The 15,487-nt window shown below is 32.4% G+C and overlaps 1 protein-coding gene across 25 annotated transcripts in view; it reads right to left on the bottom strand.

Moving 5' to 3' along the window:
* The window catches only part of Magi (membrane associated guanylate kinase, WW and PDZ domain containing protein magi), a 278,759-nt gene that overhangs the window by 84,650 nt on the left and 178,622 nt on the right, over window positions 1-15,487 (bottom strand). For 19 of the 25 annotated variants that reach the window (XR_013877620.1, XR_013877619.1, XR_013877621.1 and 16 more), the window contains one exon: window positions 11,225-11,383. Coding sequence is in view for 22 of the 25 variants with exons in the window: in XM_080153874.1 (XP_080010000.1) it covers window positions 11,225-11,383 (159 nt within the window). In the remaining 3 variants the exon portion in view is untranslated. Of the gene's footprint in view, window positions 1-11,224; window positions 11,384-12,688; window positions 12,849-15,487 lie in introns of all 25 variants that reach the window. The other 6 variants (XM_080153863.1, XM_080153867.1, XM_080153873.1 and 3 more) reach the window with 1 other exon arrangement.

Raw genomic sequence — 15,487 nt, 5'->3', positions numbered from 1 at the left:
AATCCCTGAGTTTTAAATATAAATATTCAAAGAATATTCAGTGGTAATTCAACCAAACAATGAACAATGCAACTGCACTCGAGCTCTAAAAGGGGTATTTCCATGATAAGGGATAGATAACAAAACCTCCGCATTTTTGTTAGGTTACCTGAATATGCGGGCAATTTTTATATGAATTAATTTTCACTTTAGGAATATCTAGCTGATGTATGCATCTTTTTAATGTTTATATTTAAAATCAGCATGTAGATCCATTTAGTAATGTAACTAGGTATCTTTTTCTATTTCAATCTTACCTAAAACAAAATAATAAAATTATATTTTATAGACTATTAAGATATCTTATTTGTTCATGGAGCTACCCCTTCTTAATGATATATGATGTTTAAATTCTAAATACCAACAATTCAAAATAGGTCCAGCTGACATAAACCCAAACATGCTTTTAACATAATAACTGCTCTTGGGATGAATTTTGAAATATTGTGCTCTACAAAAAAAAATAGTTTGACATAATTGCACTGTGTGCATTAATTGCATGCACAGGGACAGATAATCAGCCATTTTAATCATGGTATGTCTGCATAGTACAGATCTGAGCTTCATATTCATATATTACTAGCGGCTTCAGCAAAAAAAGGACCAAGGAAATCTTCTGAAAAAAATATGGGGGATTTTTTGTTTTTGGGGGGGGTTGAGGGTGTCCAACCCCCCATGAAAATGGCCTAAAACCACCACAGGACCAGAAGGTATATTCCCTGAAGAATAGAATCCGATCGGTTCAGTGGTTGCCGAGATCTTAAGGGACGGACAGTCAGACAGACATCATTCTACTTTGTATTATAGATAAGTAGATTTGGGTAGAGATTAAGGGTACTCCCTCCCCATTGTAATAGTAAGAAAAACAAACTACATTTTTCAAATTTCTGAACATCTGTCTCCTATCCGTGATTAAATGTAGAACTATGCATCTTAAGAATTGCTGATATTCCGCCAACTTCATAACAAAATGAAATATCCATTTTTCCTTGCCTATAACCCAGGGACAGAGATTTAAATTAGTTCAAATCAAGACTTATTATAAGTATAAAGGTACTTTTTGTCTGAAACTTAATATCTCAATAACTATGAACTGATTTTATTTTCTATTTTAAAAAGCTTCATATTGGTCCCTTGATGGTTTTAGGCTATTTCATTGTCAGATTTGAGTCATGGGTTTTAGGTAAGTTTTCTAGTCCCTGATGTTAGTTATATTGAAAAAGAACATATTCTATATATTTAGATTTTCCTATGCACAGTGCAGCAAATGTATGTTTTTTGGACATTTTAACTATGTTTACTAAAAGCTTTATAAATCGATCAATTCTTGGGATAAATCAATGCATAATACCAATTTAGATTCGCCAATGCATTGAGAAAACAGTAGATCCAGTTTTTTGGCTTAGTTCATTATGAACTTTATTATTTTTTCAACGTCAAAACAAAGCCTTAAATTAATAATAAACTTTTGTTTAAGGTTACCCTTTTAATAAAGTAACAGGATCTGTGTACGTCAGTGTGTACTGTAGGATCTCTCTAATCGCTGAACTGATATTATTATCCTTTACAATGTAGCTTCTCATAGATCCTGGGAAGGTTTATAACTATTTTTTTTTTTGGGGGGGGGGGAGGAAACACCCTCACAAGAGAAATCGCCCTAGAAAAAAAATACTTATCAACCCAAGCGAATTTTTTTTCTTCAGATTTTTTTTTTAAAAACTAAAATAAAAATGGGATTGGTTTAATTCATTCCTCCCCCCCCCCCCCCACTATCTCAAGTGCCACTAGAGGCCTCCATGGGGCGTAGCCGCTATACTAGTTATAAATATAACAGAATGGTTGTCTTAAGAAACATTGTAGTCTAGTCTAGTGGTTTGAACCACAACTATTCTTCAACAGGGGGTTGTCAGTAGGTCTATCTATCCCTAAAATATTAGCAGTAAAACTATTATACTTCGTTGTTTGATGACATATTTCAAAACTTTAAATGCTTAAGCTTATTAACTTAAAAATATCTTATGAATCTCTATATAAAAGTGTCAAACTTGTTGATTTATTAATAAACTTCCCAAGGAATGAATTTCTTTTACTGTCTGGTAATTATAGACTTTATCATTCTTGCTAATTAATATGCAATACATTAAAATATATTTAAAAACCTAAAATTAAATGTTAACAACCCTTTTTAAATAAGCTAAGAAATTGTTTGCCTGACTGTATAGAGATATATTGCAAAATGCTCATGCAGCTTCTTAATGTCAAGCGAAAGTTTTAAAATAATTTATGTATAATTACTGCTTCACCCTACCAAGATAAACTCCCTTGAAAAAAAACTTTTTACCCCAATGCAAGTTTTAAATTTAAAACAAAATCTAAGGAGAAGTCGTGACTTGAATGATAAAACATAACTGAAAATATCCATATGTAGAAAGCAATAAAAATATTAAAGAATTGGACAAACAGACGAACAAGTGAGTTACAGTGTAGATGAGCCTTAAAGGTTAGTCAGAGGTTTCAACATAAAAAAAATCTACGATCTATACACATACACAACTAAAGAGATAAATTTTACCATTATGTCCATGATATAACATTAAATCTAAAGAAGCAAGGAAATAGTATTTTTTACAGAGAATTTCCATGACTTTCTTAGCATTCTTGACGGACAAAGTGAGTTATATAAATGATGCTTATATAATTGTTATGGGAAATGTTAAAACAAAGATCAATTTTCTATCTTACATAGCACCTAAGAAAAATATTTGACATTTGAAATTATAGGATTATCTTCGCTAATATGAATGTTAATAAGTATATTAGGTATAATGAAAACAAAACTTTTTTTCTTCAAATCTTTGCGGGGATAATCACCCTTCCCCTTCAATAGAGGGGCCTAAAATATTTCCTTTTGTATTTTCATTGTTCTTGTAAAAAGAAATAGGGTTATATATGTTTGTTTTTCTTTGCTACGCTATATATAACTGTTAATATAAATTAACGAATGCTTTGAAAAGGTCAAATATTACACACTTTCTCACTAAGTAGGGACTGTATAAAAATATGAATATACGAAAAAAAGCCTCTTGGGTAAATATTAGACCCACTTTTTTATCATTATTATAACCTTGCTAAATTATAAATGTATGTGGGAAGGTTACCCAAGCGGCTTTTTTTGAGAAATAACCTAAAGAACATAAAATAAATGTAAAAATGAAACGTATGAAAAAACAATCATTTTAGAAAAAATACCTTTAGTTCAACATAATGATATAAAAAATATGTCTTTTTTTAGGTTTTTTTATCTAGTATTAACATTGCCATTACTGATTTTAACAATAAAAGGCGACTAGAAAAATAATTTATATGTTAAAACATTGCTCAATTGACATAAGGTCGAAATCTTCAAATTCCTTGAATTTAGATAATTTATTGTTTAGGTAGCCAACTTCAACGAGCTGGTACTCAGTCAATTTTAAATATTTTCTAAAAATTTCAACTGCTAGTTTCATCATTATGCTCATATTATATATTAATTAATAGATAAGGTTCAAATTCGATAGTTGAAAATTTTGAAATGTCCAGCTTTGCTGCACTGTGCTATGGGAACTAAAAACAAAAAAAAAAATTGCACCCTAACTTAAAATGATTCTAATTTGTGAAAATTGTCCCCATTCCTGTTTATAACCAGCAGAATGCCTGAATTTTCATGCAGTTTTTTGTTGCTTGGCTTGTTATGTCTTTGTTAAGGAACAACAAGGACAAATATGTCCTTTGTTGGTGCAGCAAAAAAACAGGTTAGCAATACCTTACTTAAATACTAAATTATTACATATCCCTATATTGTATATTTATTGCCTTAATTGAATATTATGTAAGCAAAGACGTAAAGACAATGCAAGTTGTATAGGAGCTGCGCTGTGAATAAAATGAAGATTCTTGCGAAGGCCATTTATCATGTTTGCAATAAAGAGGAATCTTATTTTCTACGATATAATACAATCAGGGATAGGACTAAATCTAAAACTAATTTGCCTTCTGCTTTCATGCCACAGTTCCTTCATAATATAGCAAAAAATTAGAGAGATGGGACAATGGGCTGTTTAATGTTTATTAAACTTGTCCCCAAAGTTATATAATAACGTTTTCTTATTCGTTGGCTTAACAACTTTTAGAACTTTAAATGAATTTTGATTGGTTGGTTTATTAAGTTCAGTGTTTCAACGTTTATTTCACTAATTGTAATCTGCAGTAACTTTAAGTACTAGTATTGGGGATGTACTTCAATTTAACGACCATTGTCTTATTCTTTAGATCCCTGCCAAAAAATATGGTACGAAAATATTGTTCTCAAAATATAATTTGAGGCAAAATATTTTTACTTCAGGTGCCCCATCTCTGTTTCTAAATAAAATACTTGGGCTATACTTGTCTCAATTTATGAGAAACATTTAAGCTAAACAATTACCTATACCTTTGCATAAACTCAATCAAAATTAATATAATACCTAATCTTAATTGCTTAGTATAGCTTGTTTCATGAATTTTGATTCTAATAAAACAACACTATTATACTTTGCTTATTTAATTGAATGAATGAGCTGAGTAAATACAACATAGCATATGATAAACCAACTCCCATAAGGCAATAACAATTTCATATGACAGAGCCAAGATTTATGGTACATGAAGTAAATCAAAATTACAGCATACACTGATCTCTGTGGAAAAAATAAAGGACACATCTTATGCACATCTAGGGCTAAATTGAAATAGCAACCCTCTTAAACCTCAACCCCAATTCCAGATACATAAATGGATTCCTGTGAATTGGAACAAATAGTTTAAGTGAATAAATTGTTAGTTTTTATGTCATAATGAAATAAAATCTTGTTTTGAAACATATTTTCATTTTTTTTTGTTGCATATTTGGATTGCCTTTAGATAAAAATAATCTTTATTTATTCAATTACATTATTCCTTGTTTTATAATCATTTTATTTTCAGTAGTTTCCTAATGCCTACCCTTTTGATTGTAGCTCTGGTTTTATTAATCATATATCAACACTAGTAGGATATAAAAAAATAACTCTATATTAAGTCACAAATACACGGTAATCCATACTTGTACCTAACTATTATGAAGTTTCCTTGGCCTAAATCTATTTGAAGCATATATTTTTCCCCAATAAAAGCATGCGCAAAAAGGCAATTCTGTGGCAAGAATGATGCAAGCAAACTTTAATCTTTATAAGGATCTTAATTGAAATGCTAACATCACAATAAACAAGAACAATTTTCTACAAAGCTGCCAAATGTGTAATTACTATCTAGATGCAGGGATGGCAATACGATTATACTAAAACACCATAGGACCCTGCAGGGTTAAAGTACTTCACAATCACATGAGCTAGAAACAAAATATTTTAATAAGAAATAAGAAGAGGGGTTTATGGATGCTCCTATGGTCGATTTATTGGAAAATACCTATTTATTATTATGAGCTTGTGTTAATGCCACTAAGATTAATAACCTATCCATGTGGTTTGAAAGTTAGTGCCATCAGTTTGTAACTAGACTAGACAGATCATGTCGGAAATACGATGGTATCATTTTAGTAACTTTGAATACTTAATCTCGCCTACAATAAAAAAGAACCAAAAATGCACAGGAAACACAGCTCAATATCATAGACAAAAAATTTTTTTACTTCGGCAAGTTTACATGCATTGCACGCACCCTGTGTAGCCTTTATTATTTGTAGGCCATATGGTATCGGTTACATAAGGCAATACAGCCAACAATTCAGTTGCAAAATAAACCTTCCTTAGTTTTTCCGTCCTGATCCGACTAAACAGACACTGTTAACCGCTTATGCAAAGAAACTAGATCAATAACATTAATCAATATTTAATGGTTTAGATTGAATGTAATTTTAGGGACAGCGAAGTCTTGCATCATAAATGAAAAGACATAAAACTTGTTTTCCTTATTAAGACTAAATGTATTGTTTTTTACAAGAATTAAAATCAATACTTAAATTTCTTTAGGTTATACTGAAAGTTTAAAAGTGAAATTAAGAATGAATAATGGGAAGGGTAGGGTAGGCACCTTTCATGATGGTTTGCTTACTTTAATTGAAAATATCATGAAATGTACTTTGTTATAAGAAGCAGAGGTCAACAATAAGGAAAATGAGAAAGGGGTAAGAACATAAAATTTTAAGGTGGGGCATGCAAGTTTTTTTTCTAAAGATTAATTTAAGTATCTTTCTATTATAAGAAAAACAACGTGCTTTAGCAAAGGATTTATTTAAGATCTTAAACTTTTAAAATAAAGTCACGCCACGCCCTTGGAAAGGAGGGATATGGAATGAAATACTGAACATTATTATGTGTAAACAGTTTAGACTTAACAGTCCAGCAGGGGGTCAACTGCAGTCAGTTGAAGAGGCGTGTAATTGTGGAGGGTGGGGTGGGGGGGGCAGGTGGTTGGTGCTCAGGGTCAGTCAGAGGGTCAACTATGTGCTCAGCATTCACAACAAACACAGCTTTCTCGGACAATTTACAATTTTGCGCAATTCTCATGCCGGGGGATGCCAATAAAAACTTGATCCCTTATCAGATCCTACGTCACGGCACCATTTTTTTCTTCACTCCTCAATCATTTTTTTAAACTCAAGTTGTTTGTGTCGAAGTAAGTTTTTTATTGCATATGCAAAAAGTTAAAATGAGTGCAAAAATTGCAAATATGCGACATGTAACAGCAAGAAGAAAAAAATATTTAAGTATAAATTGTATATTCTTTTAATTCAATAAAGGTGTAAAAATGTCAATTTTACACACATGCACAAAAAAAAAATTGAATGACACCCTCTCTGACACAAAATGTCATTCAGCCCGAAAATGAGGGGCCTATTATGCAAAGTGGCTTGGTGTGCCTATTAATTAACATCTTGACCCCAGGGTTGACCCCTCCTCTCCCCGTCTAAACGTTTTTTTGGGTTAGATGGAGGGAAGGACAGAAATATTGAATTCATAGTTTTCTGGCACGCGGCTAACAGCACAAATTTGAAAGAAAATATTCAAAATAATTTACTAAGCCTTTATGTTAATACCTATATTAATTCTATCAAATAAAAAATCAAAATAAGTTTTAAATCAGTTTCATAATTCTAAAAAGAGTAGAGTTTCATTCAATTTTGTATATGACTGGAAGTTATTCAACAAAACAACCAAAATAATCATTAAATTATAAAAAAAAAGGAGTTAGGTAGTCTAATTTAAAGATAGAAGATGATTGATGAGAAAATAAGGTCCTATTTATTAAATTTTCAGTCTAAACAGATAGTCACTTTAAAAACTAAAAGTAATGATTCGTAGTTAAGAAATTTATTAAAAAAGTGAAACTTTGGGTTTCCTTGTACAACAGAGAGTACGTGTACAATGTACATAAACTCACTTTTCAGCCATTGAAATGCGAGACTTTCCTGTATTGAACAACACAAAATCAACCAGAATACCAAATAAGCCTAAATAATAGGTAACTTGTCGACTAGCCTGACCAAAAATACTATTCAAAGCTATTTCCTAATTGCAACATTTAAACAACATTTTGAGTAAATTTCATACAAAAAATAATGAGTTGCGAGTACTAAAAACTGCTCAAATCTTTCGCCAAGTAAATTCTTTTTATGCAAGACAAATTTCGAGTAAGGCTACTCTGCATTTGTATACTACTGCAGATTTAATAATATATTCATGTTGCTTTTTCAATTCCTTATCTAAAAATGTAACTTCATTTTATGAATGATCAAAAAATACAAAGGTATCAATACAAAAGGGGATGAGAAAGTATGAGAAAACTTTTTTTGTGCAGCCGCAACGTGCATGTTGTTTTCGATCGGACGAACGTACAGACATACCCTGGATATAGAGCATCTGCGCTCCTAGTAAGAAGCTTAAATGATTATTAAGATGAAACATCCTTATACTAAAGTAACAAGATGTCTATCTGTCTGTGTGTTTGTATCGAAGGATCTCGCTAACCGCTGAACCGATCGGGTTCTCCTTAACAGGGTAGCTTCTCATAGGTCCCGGAAAAGTTAATAACTATTTTGAGGGAGGGTACCACCACACTCCCAAGAGAAATCACAATAAATCGAAATTTTTAATTTAAGTATAGAGACTCCTACGTGACATTGCGAGGTATCGTAGAAAGAGACTCCTGCGCAACCTTGAACGCAACAAAAAAAAACTAAACATTTAAAGTGCCACTAGAGGCTTAGGCGCTAGTATTTTATAAAGAGACTGTAAATCAAAAGCAAAATATTCCTAATATCAAATGGATGTAAAATATGTCAATATTTGTGTGTGTGTGTGTGTGTATTTTTGCATGTGTGTGAAGCTTATGTATGTTGTATTTACAAAGCCACATGAAAATTAAATCCTTTTTTGATGTTCGTCATCATATTGAGCGAGATTTTAGACATAAAAAGATTTCAGACTTTTTACAATTCTTTTTTTTTCTCTTTCATATCGTATTAGTGAATTTTCAAATTCAAAATATTTTCAATTCATGAAAAAAGAAAAGTAAATGTTGTCTTTCATGATATAATTAAAACAAAAATCCACGAAAAATGACCACAAAATAATCAAATCCTTTAGGTACTAGAAGTTGTTTCACTTTAAGAGATGTTTTTTGGGGGGAGGAGGGGGGATTATTCAATTAACACAAAATTATAATATCACAACATACAAAATATTGTGCATTTTAAATAAAGTAGCTGGGCTATTAAAATGGAAAGAGCAACAGAAAGTTAAAACCTGCAACCTATTGAAATATGAGAATAGTCTGAATTAAGTCTAAACATATTTAACTGGCAAAGAATGAAAGCTGTGCTCCAATCAATGGCCAGAATTGTAAATAAATAATGAGGCAATCAAACTACTACACTCCAGGAAGAGGGGAGGACAATAAATGGAAATAAATCTTACTTTAAGCTTTATTAAGTCACCGAAGACAGGATTATCAATTTAAAAACAGAAGGTTTTGAATACTATGTAGAACTTTAAATACATAATAACTGGGTAACTGTAACTGTAACTGTAATATAAAAACCCATGTTTCAATACAATCATTACTGAAATGAAAGTATCAGCTGCGCTAGTACAAATATTCAAGTATTGTGCTCTAAAAGTTTTACTTCATCCGTATCGAAGATATAAATTGAATTACCATAAGTCTGTTTGGATTTCAAATAGAGACACAGATAAAAAGAATTTTGGAAAAAGGGAAAAGAAAGTCATTCCTAATATCAAAACTATTACCTAAGAAAAAGATTCAAAAGAACATGAAAAAAATATTCGGAAAAGACAGGAAACATGCTTTATTTGTATTCATCTCATATAAATCAAGGAATGGAGTATACTTTGAAACATTCCAGAAACAACGTCATAAAAAGCAACAGGTATAGCAAGGCACTAATGAAAATAATATCGATACACTCAATTTGTTAGTATCAGTTCTTGTCCTTATACTAAAGTAACAGGATGTGTGTCTGTCTGTGTGTACCGAAGGATCTCGCTAACCGCTGAACCGATCGGGTTCTCCTTAACAGGGTAGCTTCTCATAAGTCCCGGGAAGGTTTTTAACTATTTTGGGGGAGGGTACCACCACCCTCCCAAGAGAAATGACAAAAAAATCGAAATTTTAAAAAAACGTTTAGGAGACTTCAACGTCAAATGAAGAGGTATCGTACGTAAAAAATTATAGTAGAGACTTTATCAAACAAAAACATTTAAAGTGCCACTAGAGGCCTCTAGGGGCGTAGCCGCTAGTAAGTATTAAAGTAACAAAGTACTTTTAGCAGGGATTTAGAGGGAAAAGACAATGGCAAGTAAATTAATGTTCGTACCCAATGATGATACACAAAATTACCCCTTCTTTATATTACAAATAGTGGATGAAACGTTTGAACACTCAACTTCATGAACCAACTAATCTAAATTCAATAGAAGCCCCCAAGTTTTTAAGTGAACGATTACGTTATTATAAAACTTATGGGATTAGTGTAATAAGCAGCCCAATATCCCCTCCCTCAATGGCTTATTAGTGATGTGATTTAAAATCTATTTGCTATCAGATTTTAATTTCATCATTCTTATCCATGTCTTCAGTCTCATGATACATTTCTCTTTGGCTCAAACTTTAAAATTGATATTCAAATTGAATCAAAACAAATATCTGTAGAAAAGAAAGTTACTAAAACTTATATAAACAACAAATAATCCGTAATATCTTTACCTCCCCGGTTTAGCTTTTGTAAGATAACTATTATCCCCATGTGATAAATCAAAATAAATCTGTTGCGCCCACTGAGCTTAAAATATAAATCCTGAAATAACTTTATTCAGCACAAAACGGTGCAATGCATTGAAGTTTATAATTCTAAAAGTATAAAATTGTAATTATAATCAATTTATCTGATTCATTAAGCTTTCTACCTAAACCTTATTTTATTTTTTAATGTTTTAATATCTTATTAATTTTTAAAGACCACTTAATTTAGCATGATAATATTGTTAAATCCGTTTTATGTTATCAATATGATAGAAACTAAAAAAAAACTAAATATATTTCTCATCCCAATTCATTACGTAGAGGCAGGACAATTATGTCCATAGATTCCAATAACAAATTGTCCACATCTTCAGGGGGGGGAGGGAGGTAATGCAACCATCTCGTAATCAATGATTAAATGGCACTTAGAATTCGAATTGTAATCTGAAATTTTTCATGAGTAATCCTTGGTAGGTCTATTTTCCCTAAATCGAACAAAAAGTTGGAAAAGTAACGGCTGGCGACTCAGCCGTTAAGCCGTTTTTTGCCTATTTTCAGGGCAAATTCATCATGAATTACGTAGGAATCAATTTTTTATAACGATTACGAGATGGTTGCATTAACCCCCCCTCCCTCATTAATGAAGACTTTTTGATATAATATGTATGCTTTGACAGTTTTGCGACTTTGTCGTTATATACGAAGCTCAACTTATATAAAAAAAATTTACTTAGAGAGACGGTCAGTTTTCAAATCAATCGTTTAGCGATAAACAATTCGGCGGATATAGCAAAGTTGTATGGTAGCTGTGATACTATTTATAACAGGCAGTAAACTTTTATCTTACCTTTATTTTCTTGTTCCTGTATCATATGCTTGGCGGCCATGGCCTCTACGTTGGACCTGTTCCGCCTGCGCTTACCCTCGCTGGAGGGGTGCTGACCCGGCACTATCTCCCCCCTCACCGAGGAGTCACCGCTGGGCCGTGGCGTTCCATAGTGGTTACCTGCAATTAAAAACAAAATAAAGAATTTTGCAGATTTTTTCTACAGTTTTTTAATTCCTAGGTACCAAAAATATGCTTTTAATTTTCTTGAATTTTTCATAAATTAACTTTTTCAATAGACATAGAAAAAGCTTTAAATAAAATTTAATGTATTGATGTACAGTATTACTACGTACTAATACACTAAAAAAATTTAAATAGTCCAGAGCCAAATATCTTTAAATATCTAATTATATACCTACACATCAAATTAAATATAGTTTTATAACAAATTTCCTCAGAAAGGGTGAACGTAATAATATAATTGAAATTAATTCTAATAGATGAATTATAACATATTTAATAGAGACAAGATTCAACTTAATATAAAAGAAATATTCATTAATCATCTTTTTAAGTAATTCCTAAAAAAAATTTGCTGTTATATTTTTACACATCCTTCAGTTTTTTACAACATAAAATTTTTTTAACCATTTTCTATCCTCTACCCAACCTATACACCATGACACCGTTCTCATTTAAAACCTACCCCAGGAATAAAGGGTTAAGGATTCAAATCTATTATAATTGCATATGGAAAAATGTCATCTGAAGAAAGTAGTCATTTATTTTAAGCAATTTAAAAAGCCCTACAGGGTTAGGGCTCACTGCAAATAACAAGAGACTGCAGGGTTAGGTATTTCTCTAGCAGATAACGGTATCCAACGAAGGAAATTATTCATAAAGTATAAATTCCTGTTCTTAAATAATGTGTTTATCAATGCCTAATACTTTAATTCCATGGTTAACACCCACCCACCCACACCTCCTTTACCTCTTTTTTCCTAGTTCCCACCTTGGTGCAGATATGTCAATACAAAAAGTTAATAAAACTTTAACCTTTCATTCCAGAATTCCAATTTCCAGCAGCAGCTAAAACGAACGAAGCTCATATATTTCAGCACTTTTTTCAATAAAAAAACGAAGAAATGGGGGGTGGGGGGATAATTTAGAAGTAAGTGAGAGTAAGAACAAATGGCACACTATTTGGAAAACACAATCACCCGGTTATATTGAACTGTAAAGATAAATATTACAGAGCAAGTTGACATATAAGTTGCACTAAGACACACAAACTCTCACCATCAATGAAAAACTACTACTGCGGCTTTTTAAAAATTCGGTTATATATAAAAGATAAGAAAAATTTACTATTTACTATGCTTAAAGATTAATCCGTTACACATTTGAATTAAAATATCAATCAATATATATTTTAATCTTAAAACTTAGGATAAGGGTTAACAGAAATTAAATATAAAATACCATCATCAAGAGATCCTGTTTTGCCGGAATCCTGACTAAGAGAGTCCGTTGATCCAGCTTTAAGGGCAAGGAGGGTTGTTTCAAGTTCAAGATGTTGTTTGATAGGAATGAAGTGTGTCTGTTTATACTGTACAGTTGCCTCCAGAAGTGACTGCTCCTGGAAATTGAGATTTTTAACATACTGAAAGATTTTAAGAAGCAATTTTTAAACAAAAGGAAAAATTAATTTATCAAATGTATAAAGAAATTAAACTTGGTGTCGGGCACTGACCCTCTAACCCCCTTATTTCTGAAATGTATTCAAAATAAGGGGGTTGTTTTTTTCCTATGCCACGCCACTGCGGAGCGTCATAATATTAAGGGGCTACACAGTATTTAATAAAACATAAACTAAAGGGGGGGGTGCGTAATGACATAAGCTCTTAAACCGTGAGCAAAATGGTCTAAATATTGAGCTAGACCCTTCAAACTTGGTATATAAGCCTAGTCCTATAGGTATTACATCTAAATGGCAAAAAAATCCAAAAAATTTTATTTTTAGGTTAGGTTAGGTAAGAAAAACCCTGCGGAAATGGGGTTTTTAGGCTTTTTTTGGTCTATTTTGATGTGGAAACTTGCCTTAAATTGTTTTTTCTTAGGGTTTTAACTTAATTACACTGTATCTATTCATATGGACATTATTTAAGATGATTCAGCAAGTCGGGGACCGACCCCAGGGGGCTAGGTGTGTGGCCTGCAGGGGTTAAGTTAATTTTTCCCAATATATTTGTTGTGATACATCAAATTATAGGTTTTTTAGGTCAAGGAACTCAAATTCAGAGCTAAAATAAGCATTAGACTAATCTGAAGCTAGCCCCAGCGGGCTAGGTTGGTGGCCCGCAGGGGTTAAGTGCATTTATTCTAATATATATCTTGTCATATATCAAACTATAGGTTTTTTAGGTCAAGAAACTCAAATTCTGAGCGAAAATTAGCATTAGACTGACCTGAAGCTAACCCCCCCCCCCCCCCGAGCTAGGTTGGCTTTCTGCAGGGCTTAAGAGCATTTACCTAACCTAACCTAGAAACTTACTTATATTTTTACAGGTTTTTTTCTTGAATAAACTGTGTCTATTAATGAGGACTTTATTTAAGATGATCCAGCAAGTCGGGGACCGACCCCAGCGGGCTAGGTGGGTGGCCCGCAGGGGTTAAGTGCATTTTTTCAATATATATGATGTGATACATCAAATGATATGTTTTTTAGGTCAAAGAACTCAAATTCAGAGCTAAAATAAGCATTAGAATAATCTGAAGCTAACCCCAGCGGGCTAGCTGGGTTGCCCACAGGGCTTAAGTGCATTTTACCTAAGCTAACCTAGAAACTTACATTTATTATTTTTTTTAGGTTTTTTTTCTAGAATAAACTGTCCATTCATGAGGACCTTATTTCAGATGATTAAGCAAGTCTAAGACCGACCCCAGCGGGCTAGGTGGGTGGCCTGCAGGGGTTAAGTGCATTTTCCCCAATATATATGTTGTGATAAATCCAATTATATGTTTTTTAGGTCAAATAACTCAAATTCAGAGCTGAAATAAGCATTAGACTAATCTGAAGCTAACCCCAGCGGGCTAAATAGGTAGCCCACGGGGCTTAAGTGCATTTTACCTAACCTAACCTAGAAACTTACATTTAATATTTTTTTTTTAGTTTTTTTTTCAAATAAACTGTCCATTCATGAGGACCTTATTTAAAATGATCCAGCAAGTCGAAGACCGACCCCAGCGGGCTATGTGGGTGTCCCTCAGGGGTTAAATGCATTTTTTTTTAAAAGTATGTGTTGTCATACATCCAAGTATAGGTTTTTAAGGTCAAGAAACTCAAATTTACAGCTAATAAAAGCATCAGACTAATCTGAAGCTAGCCACAGCGGGCTAGGGGGGATACCTGCAAGTTTTTACCTAACCTAGAACCTTACTTGTTTTTTTATGTTTTTTTTCTGGAATAAATTGTGTCTATTTATAAGAACATTATTTAAGATTTAAGACCCCAGCAGGCTAGGTGCGTGGCCCGCAGGGGTTAAATGCATTTTTAGTTGTCATACATAAAATTATAGGTTTTTTAGGTCCAGAAATTCAAAGGGGTAGTTTCACGAAATGCATTTGAACTTAATTTAGTGAACTGCATATTTTTTCCTGGTTAATTGGTTAAACTACATTTATATGGCATATATTTGAAAGAATTTCAATTTTGATAGTACAGTGTTAGCGATGGAAGAATTTAATATTAGTATTATGTGGTATACATTAAAAATTTTTTAATTTAATGTATACCACATAATACGAAAAAACTAGCATCAGGTTGCTATTGTGTTTTTTTTAGCTCCAAATTGACTTTAAAAACCTATAGTTTCATGTATAACAACACATAATTTGGAAAATTTACCCCTGCAGGCCACCCACCTAATCCGCGGGGGTTAGCCTTAGGTCAGTCTAATGCTTAAAATAGCTCTGAATTTGAGTTTCTTGACATAAAAAACCTATAATTTGATGTATGACAACACATACTTTAGTAAAATGCACTACACCCCTGTGGGTCACCCACCTAGCCCGCTGGGGTCGGTCCCCAACTTGCTGGATTATCTAAAATAATGTCCTCATTAATAGACACAGTTTATTCAAGGAAAAAACCAAAAAGAATAAGTAAGTTTCTAGGTTAGGTTAGGTAAAATGCACATAAGCCCAGTGGAAAATCTACCTAGCCCGCAGGGGTTAGCTTCAGGTAAGTCTTATGCCAATTTTAGCTCTGAATTTGAGTTT

This window comes from Acartia tonsa, chromosome 3 (assembly GCF_053477335.1).
Source record: "Acartia tonsa isolate MP-2025a chromosome 3, ASM5347733v1, whole genome shotgun sequence".
In the NCBI taxonomy this organism is placed as follows: domain Eukaryota; kingdom Metazoa; phylum Arthropoda; class Copepoda; order Calanoida; family Acartiidae; genus Acartia; species Acartia tonsa.
This window is presented reverse-complemented; position numbering and strand designations above follow the sequence as displayed.